The sequence below is a fragment of the Urocitellus parryii genome, chromosome X (assembly GCF_045843805.1).
Source record: "Urocitellus parryii isolate mUroPar1 chromosome X, mUroPar1.hap1, whole genome shotgun sequence".
Lineage (NCBI taxonomy): Eukaryota > Metazoa > Chordata > Mammalia > Rodentia > Sciuridae > Urocitellus > Urocitellus parryii.
In genome coordinates, this window is record NC_135547.1 from 113193829 (window position 1) to 113205841 (window position 12013).

A 12013-nucleotide genomic window follows, 5' to 3' on the forward strand; every position below is an offset into this window, starting at 1 on the left:
AAGGAAAACATACAACAACTTGAACAAAGAGTATAACATACTCTCAGAGACACATAAAATTATTCAGAGATGAATGCACAGCTGCCATTAAAGCTAGTCCCTTTGTCTACCAGGAATATAATGGCAGAGACTTAAGTGGCAGGGAGTGGTCCTATCTAAGATGAACATCAACAATTAGTATTCAAGAATACCAATTAACAGCCTTTTAATAGGATTTACTTAGGAAAAACTAAATTAGCAATGAAATTTTTATAGCCAAAAATGTAGGTCAGTAAATTAAAAGTGAAATAAGAAGAATACTGGGAAAAATCACTGTGGTTACCTCTGTAAAAGGATCAACAAAACTCAACTTACTGTGCTGGTTAATAAGCATGCGGAAAGATATGCGGTTGGTATAAAATCGATCCAGAAAATACTGGATGTTACTGCTAATGAAGGGGTCAAACCCAAACTTCTCCTTATATTCAATCACTCCTTGAGCCATTGTAGGAACCACATCATTGTGCCTATTTCTGACTTTAATCAGAACTTGTAGAAAGCTGTATGGGAAAGAAAGAAAACACAGTCAGTCTTTACATCTCATGGGCTAATACACACACTTCTCAACTCCATCCCCAGACTGGTTAATCTGCTGGTATTTTTATAGGTAGACATTATTCTCATCAAGGAAATACTCACAAGAAACAAAAACTTTAACCAAGTGTTAGCTTGAAATTTCCTACAGAAGTTCTTTTCAGAGATGCAAAAAGTAGAAGGTTCTGGTAAGGAAAAAAATGCTCAACTACCTTATTAGGACTCCAATGACTTTTTAAATTCCTTTTATTTGTTCTAATTAGTTATACAACATAGTAGAATGTATTTTGACATATTATATATATATGGCATATAATTTCTCATTCTTCTGGTTGTACATGACGTAGAATTACACTGGTCATAAAATCATTTATGAACATAGGATAGAAATGTCAGATTCATTCTACTATCTTTCCTTTTCCCATTCCCCCTCCCTTCCCTTCAATTCCCCTTTTTCTAATCCAAAGTAGTTCTACATTTCCCTAACCACCCCCTTATTGTGAAATTAGCATCCACATATCAGAGAAAACATTCAGCCTTTGGTTTTTTGAGATTGGCTTATTTTACTTAGCATGATATTCTCTATTTACATCCATTTAACCAGCAAATGCCATAATTTTGTTCTTTTTATGGCTGAGTAATATTACATTGTGTATATATACCAAATTTTCTTTATCTGTTCGTTTGTTGAAGGGCACCTAGGTTGGTTTAGCTATTGCGAAATGAGCTGCTATAAACATTGATGTGGATGCATCACTGTATTATGCCGATTCGAAGTCCTTTGGGTTTTTGAGTAAGTAGTTACAAGAAGTACAGATTCTATAAATGTTTTATAGATTTATAAATGTTTATAAATAATTGCAGAACATGTCAATATTTATTTTGAAAATATGAGGAAAATCCCAAAATAATCTCCAAGGATTTTTTTAATGGAATTTCAAAGCAATACCTTCCATGAGTAAAGACAGAAAGTCAAACTTTGGGGGTGAGTACCAGGAAGTAACCTCAGGGGCACTGAGCCACTGAGCCACATCCCCAGCCTATTTTGTGTTTTATTTAGAGACAGGGTCTCACTCAGTTGCTTAGTGCCTCACTGTTGCTGAGGCTGGCTTTGAACTCACAATCTTCCTACCTCAGTCTCCCAAGCTAATGGGATTACAAGCATGCACCACTGTGCCCGGCAGAAAATCAAACTTTTTAAAAGTAAACTTTGGAAATAAATTTCTTACAGTAGTAAAATACAATAATGAAATGTAGGTTTTATTTTTTATTGATTTTTTAAAAAAAATAAATGATAGCGGAATGCATTACAATTCTTATTACACATACACAGCACAATTTTTCATATCTCTGGTTGTATATAAAGTATGTTGACACCAATTCATGTCTTCATGCATGTACTTTGGATAATGATGTCTATCACATTCCACCATCCTTGCTAATCCCCTGTGGAAAGGGAGGGGGAAATGTAGAGTTTAAAAAAGCAATTACAAAAAAAAATACACAAACAGTTATTTTCATTTCATGGAAGCAGAGATCTATCTAAATATATATATATATATTCTAATTAGAAAAAAAAAAAAAGCAATTACAGTAAATGTATTTGTTGGGCACAGTGGTACTTGGGAAGCTGAGATGGAAGAACTGCTTGAGCCCAGGAGTTTGAGACTAGCCTGGGAAACATAGTGAAATCCCATCTCAAAGAAAAAAGAAAAATGTATTCAAGTATTCTCGCACATTATCATAAACATGCATAGGAAAAATATATTAAAAATAGTGACTAGTATAGAAAGATAAGTCCTTCAATGGAATGAAATAAAAAGTCTGAAATCAGGCCCAAGGGTAAGTATGTGTACATAAAAATTTAGCATATTGGGAAAGTGACATTGCTAGTCAGTAGAAAAATAATCAAATTAATAATCAAAGTGGGCATGATGGTGCATGCCTGTAATCCCAGTAATTTGAGAGGCTAAGGCAGGAGGATTACCCAGCCTCAGCTACTTAGCAAGACCCTGTCTCAAAATAAAATAGAAAAAGGGCTGGAGATGTAGCTCAGTGGTAGAGTGCCCCTAAATTCAATCTCTAGTACCTCCACACACAAATTAATAATCAAATCAATTCAGATAGCAGGCTAACAATTTAAGTCATATCCCAATTGCAAGTCTTAAACCAACAACCAAAAAAAGGATTAAAAATGTAAAAGGGTGGCCTGGGGATATGGCTCAAGAGGTGGTGCGCTCGCCTAGCATGCATGAGGTACTGGGTTCGATTCTCAGCACCAAATAAAAAAACAAAACAAAATAAAGATATTGTGTCCACCTAAAACTAAAAAATAAATATTTTTTAAAACTTTAAAAGTGATTAAAATAAAGTGAACAAGTATATAAGCATGGGATAAGAAAGGCTGTTCTAAGCTTAATACCAAAGGTAGCAACAAATGATATAAAGAAACAAAGATATGATGATGTAGAATTTCAATAATTCTATAGGAACATACATTATATATAAAATAAAAACAACCTGAAACCAGGAAGAATGTATTTGCAAGAGTTATTATCCTTGATAAAGGAAAAGATGAGTGTCCTATTAAAGAACTAGGCAAAGTGCCGATTATCAATGGAAAATTTACCAAAGAGTAACCACAAATGCCAGTAATTTTACCTGGGTTGTGGTTCAGTGGTTGGACACTTGCCTAGCACATGTGAGGCACTGAGTTCAATCCTCAGACCATGTAAAAATAAATAATGTCCATCTACAACGAAAAAATATTTTAAAAAACAAAGTAAATTAAAACAATGCAATACTGTTTTCTACTTATCAGACTGTCAAAGAAGTGTCAGTGGAATGTGGGAGCTTAACTGACAAATTTCTAAGAGCAATTTAACAATACTCATCAAAAGCCCGAATAAAATAATTCTATTTCCAGGATCGATTCTAGGAAAATAACTGGACAAGGTAAAGAGCTGTTTTTAAAAACTGTTCCTTAGAGTACTGTTTGTGATTGCAAGAAATCTTCAAGTCAGTCTAAAATCCAACAACAGGTGATCAAATTGCATGACATACCTATAGAAGGACTAGGAATATGAATAGCCAAGTATCACGTAATAATGTTTCAGACAATGACAAATTGCACAAAGTGGTAGTCCCATAAGATTATAGCACCTATCAATGTCATAATCATCTTAGTTTGTGTAAGTAGACTCTATGATATTTGCACAAAGATAAAATCATCCTAATGATGGATTTCTCTTTTTTAAAAAATATTTTTTAGTTGTTGTTTGACCTTTTTTTTAAAAAAAAATTTATTTATATATGGTGCTGAGAACTGAACCCAGTGCCTCACACATGCCCAGCAAGTGCACTACTGCTGAGCCCCAGCCCCAGATTTCTCTTAATGTATCCCTGTCATTATGCAATGCACAACCATATTATGAAACTAATAATGGTATACATCTGTTATGCAGACACTTTTGTAAAAAAATATTTTATACATACAAAAATATGCATGCTTAGGAAAAAGCATGGACAGAAGGAAAATGTTAACAGTAGTTGTCTCCTCCTAGTGGAAATTTGGAACAATTTTTTTTTATTTGTCTGAATAGTCTTATTTTTTTCAATGATGAAAGATCTTACATACATACAATGACAGTAAAGATGAATGAATAAATTCTTAAATTAGGACACAAATATTTATAAGAAATTTTACAATGGACAATTTGTCCTTATACAATACTCTTTCCAATGTATATATAAATTAAATTAAAATTTCCTAAAGTGAAACAGTTAATTAATTATAGTAGTATTTCAATGTATCTGAAGGGAGGAGACATATGACAATGGTTCAATTCTCAGAATACTTTCTCAATCTTCCATGTTCTTCTAAACTCTATTATTATGATAAACATGCTTGTCCTCTAAGCTACTTTGACTTTACTAAAATGATTTCCCTGCTGGCAATCTCAAATAACCTCCCACTGAACAGAAAAGGCTACATTCACAGTGGCTATTTACAAAGCAGACCTGTGTCCATAAATTACATCTGACTGTTAACCTCTTCCAGAAACTAAGTCAGGAGTCCAGAAAAACACAGCAGAAATTTAGTACTGTGTTCTTCCACAAATCTACATCCTCAAATTTGGAGCTGGAAAGGCCAGACCTAATTTTTGGGACATTAGCCAAACAGTCATCAGCTAATGACTTTTGAGAAAACGAAGCTCCAGCATTCTACTCATTTATTATCAATCAACACATTAAATTATAGCAGTGGCTTGAATCAAGGAAACCACTGCATCCACATTTCACAGATCCATTAGACAAAACACCTACTGAAGAATAAAATCGGTCAGGGACAGACATGTAATCCCAGCAACTAGGGAGGCTGAGGCAGGAAGATTGCAAGTTCAAAGTCAGCCTCGGCAACTTAGTGAGGCCCTAAGCAACTAAGCAAGACCTTGTCTTTAAATAAAATATAAAAAAGGCCTGGAGATGTGGTTCAATGGTCAAGCCCCCATGGCTCAATCCCTGGTACCAAAAAATAAATAAAAATATAACTGATCAGAGATTCTTCTCTTTCATATCTTAATTTACAATTAACTTGAGCTAGCTAATTATGGCTCAAACAGCAGTTCTGGCAGTATGGTATACTATAAAGAAGAGTGTACAAGGGAAAAGGAACCATGACTTATAGGTTCAACTCTGCTAAGAACTGTCACAATCTTGGGCAAGTCATTTCATATCCCTGACCTCAGTTTCCTTATCTGTGAATTCAGAGGTCTGTGTTAAATACCTCCTAAGGTTGTTGATATAATGTGGTGTTTCTATAGTCCTTTTCATGACACACCTGAAATAGATGCCTGTCTCACAACTATGTGAATTAGGTTTATACTTAGAAATTGCTCAGCAAAACAGACTTGCCATGTGCATTCACTTGTATATACATAAAACAGGAAGAAATTAATGTGAAAGAGACTGCAATTTCTCTTGGAGAAAAACACATTCACATCTAGGGTTAATGTTTCTTGGTTAAGTAAAAATGAAAAAGTGAAATACTTTCCATCAGCATGAGAACTTAGTAGTCTTTGTGTGTAATGACAACAACAGAATTCAGGTTGTTATATAAAAAGCACATTCTTACCAGGTGAAGAGGCCCTAAACAACTTACTGAGACCCTATCTCAAAATAAAATATAAAAAGGTCTGGGGATGTGGGTCAGTGTTGTGCCCCTAGGTTCAATTCCCCATATGAAAAAAAGTACATTCTTTTTTTGCTTGTCTAAAATACAGTTTGTGGGTTCAAATATAATATCCCATTGAATTTTTTTAAAAAGACTGGATGGATGATTCATATATATATGAAGGTCACTGCATTCTTAAAACTACCACTAGATGGAACATTTACTGCAATGTTTAGAGTTAATACTCAGTTCACCTTGATTAAATGTATTAAGAATTAGGTCATGAAGCATTAATTTGAAGGGTCATTATTCTTTGTGCACTATGTTAAATTCTTAACTCAAAAATTTCAAAAAAGTCAACCTTGAGCCATTAGCAACTAAGAAAACTAGTGCAAATTGTATTTCTTGGGTCTTAATGGCAGGAGTTCCATTTACCAAAACATCTTTTTACCTAGATACTTTTTCTTTCAGTTAAGTGGTAGCATACTTACTTATCTAAAACTTGTGGGTCTTCAGGACTCTTATTTTCATATTCTAAAAGTTCAAGAAAACTCTGCATGTACCTAAAAAAAGAAGAAGAGTTGCTGTTAGTTACCTACCAGATAGCCATTCCTCCTTTCCCTCTTCCCAAAAGCACTCCAAAATTTCATTCAGATTTCATTCCATCCCCACATGCAGCTTAAGTGCTTCAAGAAAAGCTGATGCCTCCAAAACTTATACACGTTTTTCTCTGGATAATCCTATTGCTTTTGCTACTAATAATATTAATTAGTTCAACAGTTAGGTCTAAGCCTATGCTGTGCATTCCCCTCAAAACAAGGACTGGCTCAGGAATGAGCATACTGCCTCAATTCACGCAAATAAAAAGAGAGAGAAACCTTGCTGGAGGTCTCTGAGAAAGAAATCAACTTGCTTTTCTTTTATATAATGTGCTATGGGGATGTTAAGTCTGGAACTGTGTAGCTATTCTGCCAGCAGTAGGAAATCCAACCTGAAAACAAAGCTAACATTTTCAAAAGCAGGGCCTTGATAGCCTCATGAATCTCTGATTCAAATCAAGTCCAAAAGCTTATCCTTTGGTTGGATCTTTACACAAGCCAGGTTCAGCTTCATTTTTTGCTATTACAAGTATATCCTAACTGATATTTTACAGCTTGACTAAAAACATGCATATAAATTTTAAGAAGCACCTGAGTGACACTCAAGTACACACCAAGAATTTAGAAACTGGAAGTAAAAAAAAGATTCCTTCTCCAAGTGAAATTCATTTCATCAACCTGTAATGGAGGAATATATCTTAGGTCCTCAGAAACTGCTTCTGCATTAAGAATGGCTGCATATTTCAGTGAGGGCCAGTACAATAAAAATGTGTACAACATTAAGATCTGAAACACACAGATAAATGGGATTCAGAGAGGCACATCAGTGTGGCAGTTATATCTGTCCCAAACTGGATGGATCTAGTAGGGATTCAGATATTCCAATTAGAGGTGTATGATCACGGCTTTGGTACTTAACATATCCTGAAATAATTATCCCTTCATTCTAATAATTTCTAACAATTAATTACCACTAATCCTATTATAGAGGATTAGAACATTTAAGTGACTAAAAATGACATATGCATATAAGCAGGAATGACATTTAATTCATCAGCCTCACACGAACTTTGTGATAATGTATCTGATACTAAAGGGCAGTCATCTCCATGTGTATTTTTAAAAAGTTTCTGGGTAGATAAGGCCAGGTAAGAGATATTAAAATCATTAGGTCAAAACACCCTGAGAAGTCAAAGTTGGTCAGCTCCAGGAACGTCCTTTGTCCTGCCACATGCAAGGGAATTTTGGCAGGCCTCCTGTCTTTTCCAAAGGGGATAGTCTTTTAAAGAGTAAAGTCATATATGGAGAGGAATAAAAGATTATGCTAAGATTCCCAGCCTAAAAACCAAAATAGCAAGAACAACACACTGTGGCTCAGCATGGGGACAATTTGTTATAAATAAAGTTTGTTTTTAAAAACAAATGACAACAACACACAAATATATGATCCTGAACTGAATTCCTAAATCAGGAGGGGAGACTGCTAAAAAAAAAAAAAGGTGCACTATTACAAGTTCTACATATTAGGAATTATTACTGTATCAATTTTAAAGTTCCTGAATGTGATGACCATATTCTAGTTTTCTAAGAGTTATTCCCAGGACATATATGCCAAAGTATTTAGGGGCAAAGGGACATGATATCTATCTTAATCCAAATGGTTCAGGAAAAAAAAATGTATGTGTACAATATGGCAATCATTAAAAAAAATCATAGAACAACAAATTCCATCAGTATGCACAACTATAATGCACCAATTTTAAAAAAGTGGAAAAAATAAAATAATAAAGTTTGGTTAAAAAAGAATACAAAAAAAAATCAGAGAGAGATTATCCAAAGAATAATGATGCTTATTTGGGAACAGCATTACAATGGCAATAGCAGAGCCTGGCAATGGGAATACATTTTAGTAAGCTATGATGAATTCAAAGGAGTTGAAGGGCAAGGGGAAGCTTTTAAAGACAAAAAAATGAAGATGATTACATCAGATTTTCAAACAATAATCCTTGGCCATGAGGGTAAGCAAGATTTGCATCAGTATGAGGTTAAACAGTTGCTAGGCAGATGTCCTTAGAGAAGTATTTTTTGTATAAGGTTGTGGTGGACTCTGTATAAGCTTATGGTTCTGGCAGTCTTTTGTGGTAGTTACTATCAGGCACTCACACATAAGAACCCTTTCTTTATAACCTACTAGCCTTATTTATTTTTGTTAAAGTTGTTACAAGTGACTCTATTTTGATTCTGAGAACTTTTATATTTCTTTCATATACACATATGTGTGTACCATACATATGCACATGCACACACACATATGGAGACAGAATATGAATATGAATCACAATGGTAGAACAAATGTGTCCAAATGTTAATAATCAATGAATCTGAGTGAAGGCATATGGGAATTCTTTCTAATAGTCTTGCAATTCTTAGGTAGGAAATTATTTCAAAATATAATGTTAAAGGAACAAAAAGGACAAAATGGCATGTATGTGTTTGAAAGAGATATGGAAAAAGTACGGTGGAGAGACCAAAAAAAAAAAAAAAAGGAGTTGATGCACTAATTTGTTTGAGTTCTATACTCTGCTAGTGTGGTGTGCTGGTGTATAACACAAAAATACATCATGTATTTGTTCCCAGTTCCTAGTACACTTCTAAAATCCTTAGAATTTCCTGAATGATAGGAGTATCTTGTTCATCAAAAGCCCCTTTTAAACACACCTGAGTTTATGCTAATGAGATTGACTGAGAGTAAGGTGCCTAGATAGCCTCAGGATAGGGCTGGTTACCAAAAAATTCACCTTCACCTCTAGGGGTGGGAACAGCCAGGAGATTAAGCTCTATAAAAACTCTTGAAGGGAAAGATTCTGAAAGCCCCTAGGTTGTTGTGCTGGGAGGATGTTGAACCCAGAGAGAGCTTGGAAGCCATACACACTCCCACTTAGCCCTACATATTTCTTCCATTTGGCTATTCCTGGGTTGTGCTTTTTACAATAGACCTGTAAACAGTAAGCAAAGTACCTTTCTCAGTTCTGTCAGCCATTCTAGCAAATTATCAAAACTAAAAAGAGAGCTGTGGAAACTCAATTTACAGTCAGCCTGTAAAAAGCAAAGGTGGCCCAGGGAGTTGCAACTGGTGTCTGAAGTAGGTGTCAGTCTTGAGGGATTGAGCTCTTAAGTTGTGGGGTCTGTGAAAACTTCAGGTACTTAATACCAGAATTGAATTGAATTGTTAAACACCCATCTGGTGTCTGAAGAATCAAAGAATTACTTATTAGTACTGGAATACACTACAGAGCCAGCAATTCACTTGGAAGCCACTGAAGTAACTACCACAAAAGTAATAGAAAATGCTTGACCATCACCACCAACCAGATCTGGGAACTTGACCTTGCCTACCTAGAATGCTGGAAGAGCTCTAATAATTATCTTGAGGCAATAAAGAAGCCTCATGCAAACTAGTCAGGAGCTGTTGCTTTTTGGGGAAAGGGAATGACACTATAACTCTAATACCATCCAATATAGTGCTTCTCAAGTGAGAATTTATTACATTATTATTATTATTACTATTGAGAAATGACTGCTGAATGTGCATTCTCTTTCAGTAGCCTGGCCTCCATGAACCCTCTAAATGCAAACTAATTACTGGTTCCATTTTCCTTGTATTTGTCCACAGCATTCCCTTCTCTTAAGATGCTATCCCAGTCACCTAACTGGTCAACTCCACCCCCATCAAGGTCAGTTAAAGACCACAGTGAGCAGTTTTTGCCCCTCCTCTGTGTTACCACCACACTGTGTCTGCCCCAAGAGCACTTAAGCCATTTGGCCTCACAAACTCCAAACTCCTCCACCTTTCTCCAGGGACTTCTACCTTGCTTTTACAACACAGAGTAGAACTGTGAATATTTCTCAAATATATGCAAACTCCTTTCTGAAAACACACCACCTTCCATTATTCTACCATTCACTTATCACCTGCTCTTACATCATACCATTCACTTATCTCACCCTGCTTACCTAGTAGGGAGTTTCATCACAAATTCAACTTCCTCAATTAATAACATCTGTTTTATGCATCAGAGCTATATCTGATTTAATTCTCTTGTTGGGGGGGGGTACTAGGGATTGAACCCAGAGGCTCTTTACTATTGGCCACAACCCAAGCCCTTCATATCTTTTTAAGACAGGGTCTCACTAAGTTGCTTGGGGCCTTGCTAAATTTTAAGGCTGGCCACAAAATTTTGATCCTCCTGTGTCAGCCTTTGATGTTGCTGGGATTACAGGCATGTGCTATATCTGATTTAACTTGAAAGTTATAGTCTTAAGATTTTTCATACTTTTCATTGGGCAAATGAAGCACAACGTGGAGCTGATATTTTTCCAACCTGAGGTTCCCCTTTAAATAACTTCACATATTCTCCAAGAAGCACTGCCTTAAAGGAACTTAGTTAAAAGGAAAATAAAAGCAGCAAAGCTTAAACTTGATAAATGTGGGAAACATCTTCCTATCTGAAGGAAGGCAGGTCCATTCTCACAGGCTACTACCTTGCTACTCCTTTATACTGTTCTCTACTTTCCTTTTTTTCAATGAGCAATCACATCTATAAGCAGAACAATTATATTTGAAAAGTCAAGAAAGTATCTATTATGCCTTAGAAATATTTTTTTAAAGCTACTTTAAATTGAACAGTTCAAAAAGAACCCATCTTTTAAGGGCATGGAAAACCCAGCTACCCTGAATGACTCATTCCCACATGGGCAGTATGTGCACTTTTATGGAGAATGGTTCCAAAGCCAAATGTTCATAGCATTGTGGGAAGATTCATTTCAAGCCACATTATTTACTTACCAACTCTGAACCAATCCCACTGAAGGGCGGTTCAGTAAGTTATCTGGCAGAAGATTAACTTCTCTCATAGTGTTAGCCAGTCGCACAGGAAGTTCCTTTCGTAGAAACATGTATGAAGTTTTCTCACATGCATTATCTCTCCCTATTAAGAGATAAAAATGTTCCATGATTTTACAACTTAATAAATGAAGAAATAAAGTGTTTTCATGGTAACACAGTTATTACTAGTCAGAAAGGAAAGGTTAAATAATCCTGCAGTCTCTAGTTAAAATTTTATCCTCTGAAATAGTTAGTTTAAGAAAATAACTTAGAAGAGAAAAAGAGCATTTATTCCATGAAGTAACCTTGAAAACAGTTTTTTTTTTCCTTAAAACAAGTAAGTTCCTAGTGTTACCAGCAGCAATATAAAAGTGACCTGGGATATAATGTGAACTTGTTTTCAAATAAACACTGTGGGAAAACTGCCAAGTACAAAAGTAGTAGAACATGTAAATCTATTGCTGTTTACATAGGGGTTTACAGGAGACAACAGATCCATTCATTCTATAAATGTTCACCTACTGTGTGCCAACTGTTTCCTAAGATTTTCTTTAAATTTATTTCTTCAGAAACCATAGCACTATCACTCTGGAAAGTAGCCACAGACTCAGGAGGCTCTGTGATTCTAAATGTGGGACTCTGAAACAAAGGGTTCACGTGTGTCAGAGAAACCAGCTCATGATGTTCCCATGGGTACAGGGGTCTGCTATGGCATGTCAAAAAATGGGAAGACACAGTGTTGATAATAAACAAAGAGGCTGACAGTAGAATGAATCAAGCATT

The 12013-nt window shown here is 35.4% G+C and overlaps 1 protein-coding gene across 1 annotated transcript in view; it reads right to left on the bottom strand.

The window, feature by feature from the left end:
• The window catches only part of Pdk3 (pyruvate dehydrogenase kinase 3), a 76163-nt gene that overhangs the window by 31049 nt on the left and 33101 nt on the right, over positions 1-12013 (bottom strand). The window contains exons 2-4 of the mRNA XM_026401377.2: positions 11192-11333; positions 6238-6309; positions 355-539 (exon numbers count right to left, since the gene is read on the bottom strand). Of these exons, the coding sequence (XP_026257162.1) occupies positions 355-539; positions 6238-6309; positions 11192-11333 (399 nt within the window). The remainder of the gene's footprint in view (positions 1-354; positions 540-6237; positions 6310-11191; positions 11334-12013) is intronic.